Genomic DNA, 18,421 nt, shown 5'->3' with positions numbered 1-18,421 from the left:
TGCTATCCAAAAAATATTTCTTTCCAATTAATAGAGAGAAGTAATACATCAAGGACGAGGATGACCCTTTACATTTGCTCTCACTCAAAGCTCCATACGTCAAAGACGAGAATTACAACAATTTTATCAGGCGTTTGATTTAAATACAGGGATTTCTCAGACTCTTCCACATAATTTGAGAAAGTACCAAACAAAAGAAAACAAAGCGGACTCTTCACAATGAAGCAACTGCAGACAACACTACTGACGCTAAAACCAGGCAGGTAACGTCTTGCTGACCAAAAAACTTGGAGAGTACAACCCTAGAGAAACTGATTATAAACCAATCAAGACAAACAATACTAGACCTGAGATCGAATGAACTTCACTATTCAACAGGCAACAAAAAGAAACACTATTTTACTTTGGGTCCTATAATAGCCAAAGTATAGGTTTGGGCCAAAACCACCTCAACCTGGTCATTTATTGAATATAATCAATATATTGGCCGTTAAAGAATAAAAGCAGTAAACTTGAGCTTAATTTGGCCAGATGGGAAGTGCACCTTTTCAATCTATAATAAGAAAATGCAGTCAGGATTGCTCCCAATCTTCAATGAGCAAAAAACACCAGATGATTGGTCCAATCTTGCACATTTCACAAGTATGCATGTTCCCAAAAGTTTTACCTTTCCACCATCTGCAGTTACATGCTTCTGATTTTCTATCACTTCCAAAAGGGCCTAATAGCACAACTTAGACCAAAGCACCTAACTACCTCATTGCTCAAAGAGAGAATCTTTTGCGACCATGACTCACACAGGGAAAGGCACCCTTGGTGCTTCAATCACACATCCAAAATTGCTAAATCCAAAAATAAAATGATTAAATTAAGATTTCCAGCTAGATAAAATAGAAAATCCATTATATTTATAAACACCCATCAGCCCAAACTATTAAATCCCAAACGGAGCCTATATGTTCTATAAGTTATATGCTGCTATGCACAGATCACATATTCACCAACCTCAAAATCGTCAGAAAGCAAGGATTTTCATCTCAGCATGGCATGATAACCTCATCCTTTCCATAGATACGCTGAAGTTCACGGGTGGCAGCTTGATATGATGCTGAGGACAGGAAAAGAAGACAAAAAAGAAAACATATGAGAGAGACTAACATATATTTAACTTCACCTAGTTAAGTAATAGGTGAAGTAGAGACAATGGAGAGGGAGAATAGCTATCTTCCTGGTTTGATGCTAAACCAGTCACCAAAGTTGTAAATTGTGAATTACCTTTCCAGATCCGGAAATTCTTCTGATTAATTGGAGAACCCGTCACATTTTGAATAGCATCAAACAGAATCTCCTGAGAAGTGCTCTTCAGCTCTTGAACAACAGCATAGATGGTCTTTCCATTCTCAAAGTAAATATGATTATTTGGGTGTTTGGTCTTGCAACCAGCATGACGCTCAAACTCATAAGCATTAAGAGACTGTGATGCAATAAAAAATACCAGCTTGGTTATTAAGCTCAGATCGAACACTCCTTAGTTGCCTTTGTGCAGAAAATTAATATGAGGTGCTTACCTTGGAGAGATTACAGTTGTCGCAGGAACACAAATACCCAGTTCCCTTTATAAGTCCTTTAAGATTTTTCTTCCAAACATAAAATTTAAACACACGTAAAATATTAAAATCAAGAGGTCCAGAAAGTTAAAATAGCATTCCAAATATGGACAAGCAACCTGAAAGAACAAATATACCTCTCGCGACCAGGAAACATACTTCACAGGGACCCCGTCATACATACCAGTTGATAACAAACTTTTGACATTTGAAGGGAAGTTGTTTGGAGGAGCCTTCTTAGTTGTTTTTGGCTCCTTATACCTTGGGTTGGCATCAGGTTTAGAAGTAGGTTCCGGAGCATCATTTACAACTGGTTCACCATTGGACTCAACCAGATCCTTCTGGCCTGGTATTTCTGAAGCTTGAGCTGAGTTCTGAGTACCCATAAACAAATCATAGCTACTAATCATCCCGCCCGGGGGATTTGTCTCAGGTTCATCACAAAGACCACCAAAAGATATGGTACTGCTCTCACCTTTATTGAAGTTGTGACCCATAGATAAAGCATTGGAATGCCCTTTGACATAGGAAGTACCCATTGATACAATGTTGGAATCTGCTTTGTCATAGGTAGGACCCATTGATATTATGTGATTATTCCCCTTATTGTAGGAAGGAGCCATTGACATAAAATTCTCGTCGGTTTTACTATACGTTGGGCCCACTGTAATGAAATTTTCATGCCCCTTGGCATAGGAGACACCCAATGACATGACACTTGCATCTCCCTTTTCATATGACTGGCCCATGGATATAAAATTTCCATCACCCTTATCAAATGGCTGACCCATGGATAACATGCTATTATCTGTCTTGCCATACTTGTGACCGATTGTTATGAAGTTGCCATCCCCTTTATTGAAGGTGCGCCCAATTGACATGAAATTGTTATCTACCTTACTGAAGCTGGGACCAATTGAGTTAGTATTCTCATTGCCATTACTGTATGCAGCCTCCAATGATATGACATTTTCGTCATTCTTATTATAGGAGGCACTCATAGAAATGCCAGTGTTATCAGCCCTGCTGTAAGAGTGTCCCAAAGATTCAGACATGCCATTCTCAGAGTTAACTTCATTGACTCTGACTTTCCTTATTCCACCGAAATTTAGACATGATGCTGGATCTTCAATGGCATGAGACCTGGATAAACTCACTGAAGGATCTTTTCCATACTGATTCTCAAAAACTTTTATTCCCATATCCATACTTCCACTTTCAACGGAAGGAATATTTCTATCAACAAGATTGACAGTCCGTAAAGGCTCAGATCCAAATAGGCGGTCAGTGAACTGCCCCGGAACAGACTGGAATCCAGAATTGTTATCCCATGGAAAAACATTCATTTGTGCAACTCCTGAAACTTGTCTTCCATTCAGAGCTTCTAAAGCCTGCTTCTTGTTATTGAATAGATCTGGTCCACCAGCATCCATAAACCACTGATGACCCCGCTTCGGTTCAATTCTGGAGGAATTATCGCAGCCCATCTCTCCATCCGTTAGACACCCAGCATCTCTGGGAGTCCAAATGCTTTTGTGCTGAAAAGACTGCCAATAAAAACAGCTTAAAAAGGTTGATTTAAAATATACAATATTAAGGAAGACAAATTAGATTCAGGGTGGTCCGCAACAATAGATTAGATGATAGTCACTTTTGAATACATTCATATCCACCCTTGTTCATCCAGAGCTTATCTATAAAGACTATACTGAGACCCTCGAGTTACTACCAGAGATGGTCGTCTAACACAGCCATATAAATTAATATTTTTCCGGTCCAAGTAAGTTTTAGAAAAGCCATCCCTAACAAAACTTGAAAAGAAGATATTGGGAAGAAAGAAGAAATGGTGTTGAAAATGCCAGCTCCTTGCATTGTCTCATAACCATGAGATTGCTCATAAACTTCACAAAGAATTGGTCCAAATTAACTAAGCTATATTCCAAAGCAAAAATGGTCAAAAAAATACCTACCTGATGTACAACTGACTTGACGGAAAACACTTTTTGCACGGTACTTAATAAATTTGCCTTCCAAAGCTTTAGCCTATTCAAAACCTCAAGGCTGCTTAAAATCCAGCATAAGAGTACCCCGAAATCTGGGTCCGAAGGACCCTGCCTTGGAGAGGTTTCCCGACATAAAAAAAAAAAAAAGAAAAAAAAAAGAGTACCCTGAAATCCTACTCATAAACATAGTTTGTTACAATATTTTTCAAAACATAAAACACATTTGGCACGAGGCATAAATTTTTTTTACAAAAAAAAAAAAAATCTGTTAGGCATAAAACAGGGAAAACATAATCCAGTCCTTGAATATTCTCAGGAAACTATTTGGAGTCCATTGACCTCACAGACACCTTCAAATCATTTAGCTCCCAATGAGTTACAATTTCCAATCACCACGTTAAAATTTAGTTCAAAACTCCACTTGCCAAGTATTTTAGATAAATTTGCCACTAGATTTTTTCCCCATAAATCTGTGAGATGAATTTTAGTTAGCCTAACTTATGGGTAGTAATCTCTTGAATTAATTCTTAGAATTAACTACATCACTACTGATAAAAAAAGAATTAACTACATCACTCATTTCCTCTTTATTATTATATATAATAGATATGCCAACAAATTTTCATATGCAATTTTATGGCAATGGAATCTTATAAGCACAAAAGAATGCCCAAGGGAAATGTCTGTATATGGAATCAATGATAAAACCCTTGTTTTTTTTTTCCTAATTGGCACTGAGTGTCCGGAAACAAAGTCTTGGCTAATCTCGGGGGTGCACAGGCCATTAGCAAAGAGTTTCTCCCAAATGCACTTAGGGTAATTCAAGGCGAAATTCCCCCGGTCCGATGGCCCCTAGAAATTGTTTGCACCTAAGGGTTCAAACCTTAAACCTAGAGGGAGCATACCACCAAGACCATGGCCCTTATCGCTTGAGCCAACTCTTGGGGGTTATAAAACCCTTGTTAGCTATTCCAGTTGATCATATGCAACAAACAGCACGCATCCTTTCCTTTAGGTACAAACAGGACCACATCGTCACTCTCAACAAATCATTTAATTTAGTCCATCAAAATTGAAACTAAATTTAAAACAGTTCTTTATGAATGGATATAAGGAAGCATTTCATTACTTGCATCATCTACTGGTATGGTAATTTACGAGTCATACTATGCAGATTGGTAATAATTAAGGATATAACGCATAAAATATCATAAGTTGGTCAATGATACCGAATGAAAAATCAGCCTCATTGTTTTAGATAAATAACATTAAAAGAAGATGAGAAATCTCAAGATTCAACATTTAAACAAACTGGGGATTCAACCAATGTATACAAAAATGCCCTGAGCACATAAAAGTAATTGATTCTACACTAAGGAACGCGCATTTTAAATAATAAACATGCCTAAAATGTTCAAACCATATGAAAGAGGGAAAAAGGAACAATCACGAAATACAGAACACGTAGCACCATACTATACAAAGCCAAAGAAGACCTCTTAAGCGCGAAAATCAGATACAGGGTACTCCCGAAGGACCTACGATTATAACAAATCATTCGCATAGAAAAGCTTCAATTAGAGTTCCGAGCCTACCATTTTGTGATCCCAGCCAGAGCAGGACTCACTGAGTCAGCCCATTCTCACAAAACCCGAACTAGCTTCTAGTGTCCAAACCACCTTACCTTTTACTACGCTGCTTTGCCCATAAAATCCGCAAAGCCCCGCTCAAAGCCTTGCCGATTCTATCTGCACACAACGGCAAAACCTAATACTTAAAAAAAATTCAAATCCCAAAAAATGGAGCATCGATCACGTACGACATGCAGCCAGTGATCCAGAGAGAATATAAAAACACGCACCGTTTTGGAGATATTTTAAATCTCAAAGTGACCGAAGTGATTTTTCCAGAAACCTATTCTACTGTTCATACACATGTACATGCGTGCATATGTATGTGTTTGTGTGGGTGTGTATTCGCACACAAGATATGGCAATGGAGGCGAAACCCTAAAATTTCGAGAAATGAGTGGGTCCCGGAGCAAAAGTACCTCCACAGGAAGTTGGCCGGAACACTCGCCGGAGATGTTTCCTGGCAGCGACAGGCCGGAGATAGAAAAGATGGAGTCGAAGAGAGAAGAAAAAGTCTTTTGGGGAGCTAAATCTGAGCTTGTGCTTTAACTGTGAGGAGAGAGATTCTATGGAGCTTTACACCATTGCCATACATGGCTGGATTCATCCAGACCGTACCCATGCGATTCTGTGGGGCCACAAGCGTGGTATTACCTGTTAGGGTATTTGACGGAAAGATCGTGGCTGTTCAAAGTCTAGCTATATTGGGCCTTAGCCTTGGTTTGTGAGGCTGAATAAGCCCAGACATTTTAACATGGGTTAATTTTAGGAAGAGTCCAACAAGCACAGCCCCAGCCCAAAGTCAGAAAAAATTGGGACGCCGAAGAGCATTCAAAGTTACCTGGAAGCATGGGATGAACTTTGGCAACCGCGCTTCGGCTTTACTATGTGGGCTAAGGTGTATGTAGTCTGTACCCAATAACTAAAAAGAGTAATTAAAGGGCTAATAATAATTAGCTCATTAATTTTAACTATGGAAAACGATACATGAGGTCCTATTTATATAACACAAATTATTATAAAAGAAGTTTAATTTTTTTCATTTCAATTCAAAACAAAGGATCGTTTGACCTGATCATGCTGTGTCGGTGAAAAAAAAATGGCATATAATTAATACAGTTGTAATGTTGTATTAAATTTGTGAAGTGGTAGCTACTACTATATATATCAAAAGGCAGCCGGCCTATGTATTATATATATATATATATATATATGTATACATACATACATGTATATATAGGAATTCTACTTATCAGCTGCTATTCACTCTCACACTCCACACATTAGTTTTTTTTTTTTTTTTATAGGGTGTGCGTGGGTACCGGTGTTTTTTATTGGGTGTGGGATAGTGATCAATAGTAACTGATGATAATAATTATATATATATATATATATATATATATATGATGTGGCGCCTTTATCCATTACTAAGAAATTGCGAGGAAGGATGTCAATATAATATGTATGTAGACACATGTACAAGACCAAGCTGGTTAGCGTTGGAATCAAACATTGACCAAAAGCGAAGAGGGGAATTAATACCGATCGAGTAGTACGTACGTAGTAGTGCATCTTGTAGCATGCTGCAGCAACGTCAGCTAGCACAAGGAGTATAATCGGATAGACTCTATCTGTGGAGGCTTCTAATGGAAGTCATGATTTGGGGCAAAGAAAAAAAAAACAATGGAAATTAAATTATAAATTAAAGCAAGCAAAATTTATTGGAAGTTTCATAACGTACGTAAGAGAGGTTGACACGCCGCGCGCATGAGAATGAAGTCGTAGCTAGATAGCTAGCTAGCTAGGATGGATACATATATACATACATGCATGCATATATAGTCGTCTTGTTGAACAACCTTGCAACTATAATTAATTAATGTTAGTTGAATTGTAGCACTACATGAGATTAGAATTGAAAACCAAATCCCAAGGCAACAAGCATTTTTCAACTTATTGGCAAATCAAAGTACTCGTCCTCTAAACTAATTCACACGAGAAATTATTATATTATATCTATATCTATATCTAACCACCCACGATGGCAACTCAATCCAATATTCATGTTGATTTGTCTATTCAATAGGGATAGATAAACTTTAATTTGTGGTACGTACAAATGATCTAGAAGTTATATAAGTAGTACTACTATCGAGAGTAAGTACCCGTCCATTTGGCCAACTACTGTATAATATATAATACATGTGGCGGACGTTGATGGTCCACCTTTATTATTATAACAAGGTCGTCGACATTTATATAATATATATGTATATATAGTCACGTACAGTACTTGCCCACTGATTGCGAGACACGGCACTGGATCATCAACATTTTACACGGTACGCTAAGTACCTTTCCAACTGCTGATCCTTTTCATGATTCAACATCGACATAAATATTATTAATATTGGTGAAATTAAAGTGAAAATGTGAAGTGCATAAACGTTAATAATTAATTAAATTTGATCACTAGCTAACCTGCATATATATACCACAAAAATTAAGACAAATATTAATAAACTTGATCCCTGGCTACAAATATTATTAGGCATATAATCATCAGTACGTACGTACCAAATTAATTAATCCCATGCATGTGCGCGTGTTTATTTTCTTTTATATATATATGATCTCTTAATTATTTTCTCTTGATGATCGATCAATATCAGTACTTTATAATATATAATTTCTAATGTTGTTTTCTCCTATATAATATATATATAATATTAAATATTATCATTCATCGTTAGAATAATCTATTTGACATGTAATTAAGTTGAATTTCTAGATGCAAGATCGAATATCCAAGTAGTTAATTATACGTGTAAATTGGATAAAGATAAGATCGATATACTCTGTAGAAAATGTTAACATAACTGGGAAAAATATTAATGCTTTATAGAGAACATGCAGCTAGCTAGCATGGTACTTTGAATAGAAAGTCTAGCTGATCATGACAACTGATCACGATGCTAGCTGGTACTGCAGCTTCCTCTTTCATACCCGGCCAGAATTAAGTAAGTGAAACCCGATAGCTTCTAGAAGTTGAAGATTCTTGGAAAGACTCATCAACTCGACCGGGCTCGCCAATGGAGACTCCTTCTTTGGTTTAATTCATTGGCTCAGCAATGAGATCATGCTTACGTGCCCATGGCGGCACTTTCACACTGAAGGTAGCATGCACCCCAGATGTACTAACTCTCCCGCGGTAATATCCCCATCGCTAGCTCTTCTTGCCTTATTGTACAAGTAAAATAGTGAGCACGTAATTAGTGGCGTTATTCCAAAATGTCAACTTTACAAAAGAAAAGTCACAGTCTCCAACTAGCAAAAAACGAACCCACCAAGCCTATAAATATCATAACTCAAAAGACAGCCTAAGTTTCATTCATATTTTCCTTCAAACAAAACCTAACTCTTCTTTCACACTAAAACCCTATTCACAAAGTGCGTACCTCCCTTTACCCTTCACAATCTGCTGATTTCCCAATATCTAGCTAGTGTGGCCATGAAAAGAAGCACAACAGAAAGAGAGCTGGATCATAACATGACCATGGCGAACTGCTTGATGCTTCTCTCTCGTGGGGGTGAAATTGCCATGGACGCTTTCTCTCATGACTCTAGTACTCCTAGCCGTGTGTTTGAGTGCAAGACATGTAATCGGCAATTCCCATCGTTCCAAGCGCTTGGTGGTCACCGAGCAAGCCACAAGAAGCCAAGGTTGATGGGAGGTGACGAAAGTCTTGATTCACAGTCTGATGGCTCCCCAACCAAGCCCAAAACCCACGAGTGCTCTATCTGCGGCCTAGAGTTTGCGATAGGACAGGCTTTGGGTGGTCACATGAGAAGGCATAGGACAACCTTAACTACTGATCATATTCAAAACCAAGTCCCTTTCAATCTCAAACAAAACCTGCAGCAGGCCGCTCCTCTTGGCCGTACTAATTCTTCACAAGTGCGTATCGTGAAGAAAACGAGTACAAGTCGGAGAGTCTTGTTTCTGGATCTGAACTTGACACCCTTTGAGAATGACTTGGAGTATCTAAAGCTTGGGAAGGCAGCACCCATGGTTGATTGTTTCTTGTAATTATTGATTATTAAGCTTGCGTATAAGCCATGTGGTAGGCGACTCATGTAGTTTCTTCGATCTCCTTTCTTCTTTTCTTTTTTGAACAGTACTGTAAGTACGAATATATATTTGTTCATTTATTATAGAATAAAACTCAGAGGTATTTTTATCTATATTTATTCAACTTTTTACATTCTTACATGAATGCACATGTTCTTCTATACATATACCTTCATATTTAATACCAGAAACTAAAGATTCCTTATATATATATATATATATATATATATATATATAGCAGAAAATGTAGATCAGCATATTCAATTAATGGCCGGATAAACATGATGAACAGATGGCAGGTCTTCGATCCATAGTTATCAGCTATATATATATATATATGTTGTAGCACTAGCACATACATACACTGAATCTAGAGTTAGATGGAGGAAGCGAGGGGTTAAGGTTTAGACGTACGTTCTAACAAATAGACCACTCTCCGCGCGAGTACTGCATGGCAGGTGGAAAAATATAAATTTAAGGAAATTTTGATCGGTATAATATTCTCTATTCAAATATATATATATATATATATATACACTCATAATTAGGATTAATTGATGATCAATCCTATAGCTAGCTTATATATATTAATTTGGCATATATACTTATATATATATACATATAGAATATTTTAATTTTTTATTCGATGTCTCGCGCGTATATATGATCATGATCAAATCGATCAATTTTGTTTAATTATAATCAGACTAAATTAATGACTATATATCACCCCATTAAAATTACAAAACAAAAAGATGGGGCACCGGACTTTGATCATGATCATGTAACGAACGTATAATTAATCTACTGTCGTACGTCCACGACACTGCTTCCATATAAAAATCAGGCAATATTTTTTTCCCAAGTCATGACTCTGGAAGCTTCCATATAAAGGGTTTAGTCTAAATAAGGTGGCGATCAACGCATTAGTAATTAATTTATTAGTACAGATTGGCATTTTTTTATATATAAAATTACGAAGTAAATTTAAAAGATAAATAGAAGAGGATAATTAAGGCGCGTATCGAATTTGCTAGCTAGCTAGATATCCGAAAAAGGCTTTTAATAATAATAATAATAAATTATATATGTCTAATTCATACGATTTGTTTCTACAATATGATCTGTTTAAATTGATATATATATGTAGGAAATTAATATTTCAACACTTTGATGTTACGTATGATGAACAAAAAATCAGAGTAGTCTTTATCACTGTCATCGTCATTAATTAATTATAAGCTCAGTTTCACCAGTACCAATACCGTCATCATGGACGTCATTTATAACCTAATACGAGCATAAAAAAAGCAAAGAGAGTGCAATTATTTTATGCGGCTTCGTTTGGAAGTTAAGCAGATCTTAACTCATCTCAACTTATTATTATAATTTTTTTAAATTTTAATATAAAATATAATAAATAATTTAATTTTTTAAAATTTTAAAATAATAATAATAATAAATAATAATATTTTATCAACTCAATTCAACTCACTTTAACATCTAAATCCATACTTGTGGGTGGACTAAGTCGCTCCTATATATATCAAATTAATAATTTTAAGGACGTCAGATATATATTTAGTTATCAGCTTACGGCCTATATATATATATATATATAACTGGCAAATTAGCTAGCTAGCCATTTAATTTGTTTTTTGATCTAACATGCAATATTTTGTTGAAAATTAGAATACTCAATATTCTTATAATTGTAACAAATTAACCGATAGAAAAAAATAAAATTAATATCCTATCACATAATATATATATAATATATATAGTAATCATGTCATTAAACATTAATATTTATTTGAATAATATTTGTATATAAACAATTTTAATGATATTATATGTAACTAGGCCGATTCTGATTATGAGAATATCACGTACGTACTTAAGATCAGAATTTAATAATTTTTCAATTGTAATTTAATTATGTACGTAGTACTCGAATATCTTCTATTTTTGGCTGCTATTAATCAATTAGCATCATCAAATTAAGTCGGGGCATTTCCCAGGTGATCTCTGACACAATAAACATGAATTCTAAAACATGATCTAATTAATTAACCAGATCAGAAACCAAATGATAATTAATTATTAGTAGTCAACAAGAGGGCGAATATTATTAAAACTCCAATTTTCATGAGTTATATATAATATCGTTGGTTTTGGGAATGCTCGCTTTTAGGTTAATCATGTGTGTGAACTCAAATTAATATTAATAATGCAGCTGCATGTTATATAGGTACGTATTAGTTGAGCTAGCTAGCTTGTTCTAATTATTTAATTTCTTTTTTCGAGTTTGTGGGTCTCAGCTAGCTATAGTACTATACGTCCTTAATTCTGCATATATACCAAAAAAAGTCGTATCATACGTCCCAACAAACAAGACGTCTATTTTCTTCTATATATGTATAATAGATCAGGATGAATAATATATATTCACATGGAAATTAAGTCGTCATCATCAGGTAAGTGCATATATGGTCATCATGACATGATATATTGTTAAGGGAAAATATGACTGCATGTTTTTAATTTGGGGCGCAAATCAAGCCTGATCAATAGTCCGCTAGCTATATATACCTATATTGATCAAGTACTCCTTAATTCATACATATATATATATATATATTCCGATCACCTGCTAGCTAGCTAAATTTCTTGCACCTGTCTTCTACCAATATCATTTTATATTAATGAGAACTACGAGATTTTTACAAAAGATAAATTATACTTGACAATTTTTAGTTCACCGCCATGAATTTATATATCTATATATATCGATCTCAGAATTGAAATCACGCACAAGGAAACGGTAAAAGTCAGAATTATGTACTCGCCACCTGCATGAATCAGCTATAGTAATATTAAGATACGCTCCCATTTGCTGGTAGTGTCAAACAGTGCAGTGCAGGCCGTGCCAGGTGGGGGCCGGATCAGTCATGTTGACTTGGGATTGTATGACGAAGAGGTCCAAGATAGTACTTAGTTAATTGCATGAACCTGGCCGATCGATCGACCTCATCCGGCATCAGCATCTAGATTATCTTTTTGGGGTTGGCGTACTTAGGACTTAATATATATATGTACATGGAACCGAGATGTTTTCAAAGGCTGCTTATAAATTTTGAAAGCAGTTGGTGAAATTTATAAGCTAGCGGTCTGGACCAGTTCTTTGATATTAACCACAAGAACTTGGTCAGTCAATTAAGCTAATAATTAATAAATCTGAATTTTTCTAAAATACATGTAGATCATGGAGTTAGCTAAACATGAGTTGGTGCAAGCATGCAGCAGCCTAATAATTAATTAAGTAATTGGGTCTAACATCGATCACGTGCAATATATATTATTAATTAATTAGCCAAACAGTTATTTGATTAACCGCTACTGTTGAATTGGTTCCTGGTCAAGCTTATTAAAGCGGGTAATTGACATCTCCATCATCATCACTGTTTGGTTTTATGCTGCCTCATGTATATATAGTTATAACATAATTCATGTGGAAAATACAGTCAACATTCATGCATCTCTCTCTGTATCGTTCTTCTTCTGGGTGTCATCATGCACACGATTATTTGGAGTGGGGGGAGGTTGGGATTGTAATATGAATAATATTAGAGAGAAATTATTATAATATGTATACTTTATACTTATTGTATAGTTATTTTTAATTGATTGTTTTTAACACTTTATTAAAGATATATGTGATCTAAATAATACTACATTATATATATAAAATAAATATACTTAATAGTATCTTTTATTTATATTTATTCTTATAATATAATGTAACTGTGGTTTTCAGTATACTCACGTTTTACGAAAATATTGTTTTTACGGGTTTAAACGCCGTCAGTGTGGAAGGAAATAAAAAGTAAGATGCTGTCGTCTCTATAGAATGAGTCATTGCTGGTCTCCTACCCGCCAAGAAAATGAGTGGATAGTGAAATAAGATAATAATTTTAAATAAAAATTTAAAATTAAATAAATTATTATTAAAATAATATTTTTTAATATTATTATTATTTAAAATTTTAAAATATTAAAATATTTATTATATTTTATATATAAATTTAAAAAAAATATAACGATGAAATGATATTAAAAAAAATAAAATAAAATAAAATGAGATGAGATAATTTTAATATATAAACGAGATCTAAATAGTAAGTAGTATATTTTGAATAGAAAAAAAATATTTATAATTGTGAATTGTATAATTATTATATAATAATTTTAAAAAAATGATTAAAATATAAAATTTATATAAAAATTAATTAATTTTTTAATAATAAATTTTATCTTTTTTTAAAATAATTATATATAAAATTATTCTTTTTGATGATATGAAGTGCAATCGTCAGGATCGAATAGAGAATTATTTATTTTCAGTGGGCCAAGGACTAAATTAATTGAGGCCTGATATTGTTCCATCTGGAAGTACGGGAACCGTAGTCCCTGTGTCTCCGTCTTGTGTTTGTCTTCTTTATCGGGTTTGTATTTAAATTGCTAAAGAAGTCAACAAAATTAACGGGTAAAAGATGGTACCATTTATGTGCAACAGTGCATGAATCATGATTCCTGTTGCACACATATATTATATAATATATATATATAATGTTATTTTATTCACTTCATTTATACCTCATTGATACTTTATATATTTTTACTTTTTATTTATTTAATAGTTAATAAAGTGACTATTAATATAATGATATATTTTTATATTTTTTAAAAATATTTAAAAATAATTAAAAAAATATAAATAAAAAATTTGAAAAAAAATAAAAAAAAAATTTAAACTAGCAGTAAGATAGAGCGGTATACTCTGGACAGCAGAGTAGCACCGCTATATATATATATATATTATATGTATGTATGTATGTATATGTGATCATTATATGTGGTGAATTCTCAAACCATCTGAGTCACTCTGAGTATTGAAGGCCATGACGTACGAATTTACATGTGAAGTGCAAAGCACGCTTCCACGGTTATTTACTTTCCTCGATGGACCTCACTATGAACCTAGGAATGGATTGTCATGTTATATAAGAAGAGCTTTGCCACTCATCTTCATGCATCATGTGTGGGGAGTTCTCAAACCATCCGAGTCACTTTGAGTACTGAAGGTCAGGATGTACGAATTTATAAGGGAATTGCAAAGCATGCTTCCACAGTTATTTTACTTTCCTCGACGGACCTCACTAAGAACTCGGGAACGGATTGTCATTTTATATAAGAAGATCTTTGCTACTCATCTTCCTTATATCACGCATCACATTTAATTTTAATTTTTTAATTTTTTTTAAATATTTTTAGTTTTATTCTTTATAAATCAACTAAGTTATTCTATTTATCATCCATACACCATACATTTAATAAGATAAAAAAATAAAAAATTATGTGTGATGTATGATGTGAGGATGATGAGTAAAATTCTTCTATATAACATTGCTCCCCTTGCATGCGCATTCTGAAAATATAGCTACTAGACAGCTAGGGGGTTGCTTGTCAGGAAAACTAAACTTCTTATAGCTATTATCGTTGATGCGTAAAAAATTTCAAAACATGTCAAAATGGTAGAAAGAGTCATACTTGACTTGCTATGATTATTTGGGCCTCAATCTGTGTGGTATGGTGCCCCCGACAATGGTCTGGTGCTGTCGTATGGTAAGATGCAAGCACGGAACTTGGATGTGGTGGGAGGTGTACTTGTAAATGCAAGCACGGAGCTCAGATGTGGCGGGAGGTGTACTCGATCGCGCATGATGGGAACGCGAAACTCGGTAGTGGTGGGAGGTATACTCGACTGCATAAGATGTGAGCACGGAGCTCGAATGTGCTAAGAGGTGTACTCAACCGCATAAGATGAGAGCGCGAAGCTCTATGTGGCGGGAGGTGTACTCGACCATCTAAGATGCGAGCACGAAACTCTATGTGGCGGGAGGTGTACCCAACCGCATAAGATGCGAACGCGAAACTTGGATGCGATGGGAGGTGTATTCAACCATATATTATGCGTAGCCCGAAGGCACATCTGCATGTATGTCTGTCGTTATTGAAAAGTGTAGTCTGATGCTTTTGTTTTCAATTTACTATTAGTGTTGGAGTTTGTGTGAAGTAACTCACGTCAAGTGGTCAAAAGGCTCGTCGACCCCTTGGATCCACCTTAGGCAATTGTCAAACCCGTTGACTTGTTCTAGAAGGCGACTCACACAAGACGGTTGTGAAGCTCGAAGGTCCGTTAACTTCGAAGGCTCGTTCCCAGAGGTAACCCACTGGCAGCGGTTATGGCTCGAGTGTCTATGTGACACTCGGCACGAGTCTAGGGACTTGTAACAAAGTGAAGGTGGGAAAGTCAATGAACTTGTGTCTGAATGGCCGTCTGGGTAAGTCCTAGGACTAGTACCCAGCCTAAACTTTGCAATGAGTTTAGGGACTTGACTTGGCAGCACGAAGGTCAGCAAGTCAAGAGACTTGCATTCGACTGGTTGTGTGGGCGAGCCCTGAGGCCCTAGCATGACCAATGCATCGTGGCGAGGTGGCACGAAGGTTGGCAAGTCAAGAGACTTGTGTCCTATTGGTCGCGTGGGCAAGCCCTCGTGACTAATGCATCATGGTAAGTCAAGGAACCTGGCTTGGCTGGCACGAGGGTCGGCAAGTCAAGAGACTTGTGTCCGACCGTTTTGTCGTAGCAAGTCGAGGGACTCAACTTTACTAAAGGAGATGCTTGTCCATGCCAAAAAAGGTCAATTTGGTTAGCATAAACAACCCAAATCACAAAGTGAGGTGACGAACTTGACTTGCCCTGCTAAAGCACAACGAAGATTGAAGGTGGGCCTGTGGGTTGCCATGTTTTGACAATAACGAAGGTTTGATGTGTCCAAGTGCACATTAGTGCTAGGAAATTTGTTCTGATTAAGACATATTAGGGCTTCCATGTCTCCAATGTCCGATGTTCCAGCCCGCTATGACAATTTAGGGAGAAATAGTCACTCTCGGCCAGCAATGACTATTTTGGTCTCAATTGGTGTGGTTTGGTACCCCCGATTGTGATCCGATGCGGTCATACGGTGTTAGTGCGTATATCCATGGCGATGATAGAAAATAAATGCAGGGAAAATAAGAGTTTGAGACAAAGATTTACGTGGTTCGACATAATGCCTACATCCATGAGCGTTTGGGGGAGGATAAATGCACTATAATATGCTTATTTATAATTTCTCATAGCCTCTCATTTCTCACTATACAATGAAGATTTTGAATATATTTACAGGAGAAGACGTCCTCGCTGGAGCTCCCCTTTGAGAAGTTGAAGAAGAAGTTGAAGTCCCCTTTGAGAGGTTGAAGAAGAAGTTGAAGTCCCCAAGCCGTCAAGCTGCTTGCGTTTTATCTAATCATCTTCTCACGTGCACCTCGATAGTGGTGGGGGGTGTCCGCTTTGCGTGTCTAACCACGTCTCCCTTTCACACTTTCTCTTGACACTTCCTCACTTGCCTCCTGACACTGACCCCCTTACCTCTTAACACACTCTTCTCAATAGTTTTACTAGTTATCATCCTCACATACCATACTTTTATTTTATTTTATTTTTTTAAAATAATTGAGTTCTTCTATTCATTATCCATATACCACATATTTAATAAAAAAAAAAATTATGTATGATGTGTAGTTACTAGTGTGAAAATAATAAGTAAAGTTTTTTCTATTCTCAATCCCTTGTTTGTTAAAAACATCAATACCAAAAAAAGTTGAATCTGCAAATTAAGTTTGGACATGTACTTGTGCGTCAGTGGAGATGGTCAAAGATCTTCACTTCCACGAGCAAGTATTAAATACTCCGTCGAATGCATGCTATATGCACAAGAAATTCCGACGTATTTATCATTTCATTATTCTATTGAACAATTCTATAACATATGTATATGGATAATAAGTACTATTAGTTATAAAAAAAAATTTCATAAGAGTAAAGGTGCAAATTGACATAATTATAAATAATACATTATATTTATTTTATAATAAAAATAAATTTATATTCTAACATATCATATTAAATCATATTAATTTATACGTAAATTTGCTTTTGTGATATTTCTACTGAAAATTTTTATTTTTTCTTAGGATAATTATGTGGAATCTTATAAAGATATGGTCGGTCATTCAGAATACCATATCCGAAAAGTCAGATATACGACACGATCCCATTTACAAGAACCGTGTAGTAGGTAATCCAAGAAAACTCCAAAAATAGAATTAAATATGAGATGTATGAGTTTACAACTCATGCCAACCACATCCTTATGAACCACTTACTAGTTAGCACCCAAAGATTCTCTCCTCTACCTAACTACAGATCGTTATCACTTTCACAAGCATTAATCTTGAAATCAACCACCACCGAAGTGTTGCTTTTCAAACAACAAGTAAAGAATGACTCAATTTCTAATCATCTTCAGTGTTTTGATTATAAGAGTACAAAAATTCTGCTTGATGGAGTCCTGTCTCTGCAACCACGTCATGTACCCCCGAGCATTCACCAACACACGAAGTCCCCTCAATTTCCTTCACCATTTGAATGGATGTGTAATATATATAAACACACACGTAGGCAATATTCTTATCTTCATGTGTAAAGAACGGCATTGGTTGAGAATTAATTTTACCTGGAGAGCAGCGGCCAAGCCAATGTGAAAAGAAGCAAACCAGAACTTCTCGTCCCTGAGCATATTCTTCGGCTTCTTTTTCCGGGGAGTGGGGAAGCCGAGGCTAATATTCGGATTATATACATCCTATAAAAAAATTTTATTCATAAGTCTCACACACCACTAACTACTTTTTTTTGTTATTTTTTTTAATTTTTTTCTCTTATCAAATATATAGTATATAGATGATAAGTAAAATAATTTAATTATTTTAAAAATGAATAAAACTAAAAAAAAAAAATTTATAATGTGTGAAACTTATGCATAACAAATCTCCATTCCATAACATCCAAACCCAAATCCCTTGAAATTGAGAAGTTGGGCCCTG

General features: G+C 35.4%; 2 protein-coding genes across 5 annotated transcripts; one reads left to right on the top strand and one right to left on the bottom strand.

Annotated features, from left to right (window-relative positions):
• On the bottom strand, positions 1–5,866 carry LOC108982984. 4 transcript variants are annotated; one of them, XR_004797715.1, is made up of 7 exons: positions 5,661–5,866; positions 5,206–5,358; positions 1,745–3,154; positions 1,569–1,637; positions 1,276–1,474; positions 545–1,108; positions 1–454 (listed from the first exon to the last, which is right to left on the bottom strand). XR_004797715.1 is itself a non-coding variant. In XM_018954483.2 (6 exons), exons 2-6 carry the CDS (start codon positions 5,206–5,208, stop codon positions 1,038–1,040), a joined length of 1,752 nt encoding a protein of 583 aa, XP_018810028.2. In that variant the 5' UTR covers positions 5,209–5,358; positions 5,661–5,866; the 3' UTR covers positions 1–1,037. The 4 variants fall into 4 exon arrangements, 3 of the variants coding, with proteins under 3 accessions (XP_018810028.2, XP_018810030.2, XP_035539026.1); XM_018954483.2 differs by having other exon boundaries at positions 1–1,108; XM_018954485.2 differs by having other exon boundaries at positions 1–1,108; positions 5,295–5,358.
• A 2,763-nt stretch (positions 5,867–8,629) lies between these two features.
• LOC109003037 (zinc finger protein ZAT11-like) lies at positions 8,630–9,486 on the top strand. Its single transcript, XM_018980994.2, has one exon. It carries the CDS (start codon positions 8,753–8,755, stop codon positions 9,329–9,331), a length of 579 nt encoding a protein of 192 aa, XP_018836539.1. The 5' UTR covers positions 8,630–8,752; the 3' UTR covers positions 9,332–9,486.
• Positions 9,487–18,421: the final 8,935 nt, after the last annotated feature.

Source organism: Juglans regia, chromosome 12, assembly GCF_001411555.2.
Source record: "Juglans regia cultivar Chandler chromosome 12, Walnut 2.0, whole genome shotgun sequence".
NCBI lineage: Eukaryota > Viridiplantae > Streptophyta > Magnoliopsida > Fagales > Juglandaceae > Juglans > Juglans regia.
This window is presented reverse-complemented; position numbering and strand designations above follow the sequence as displayed.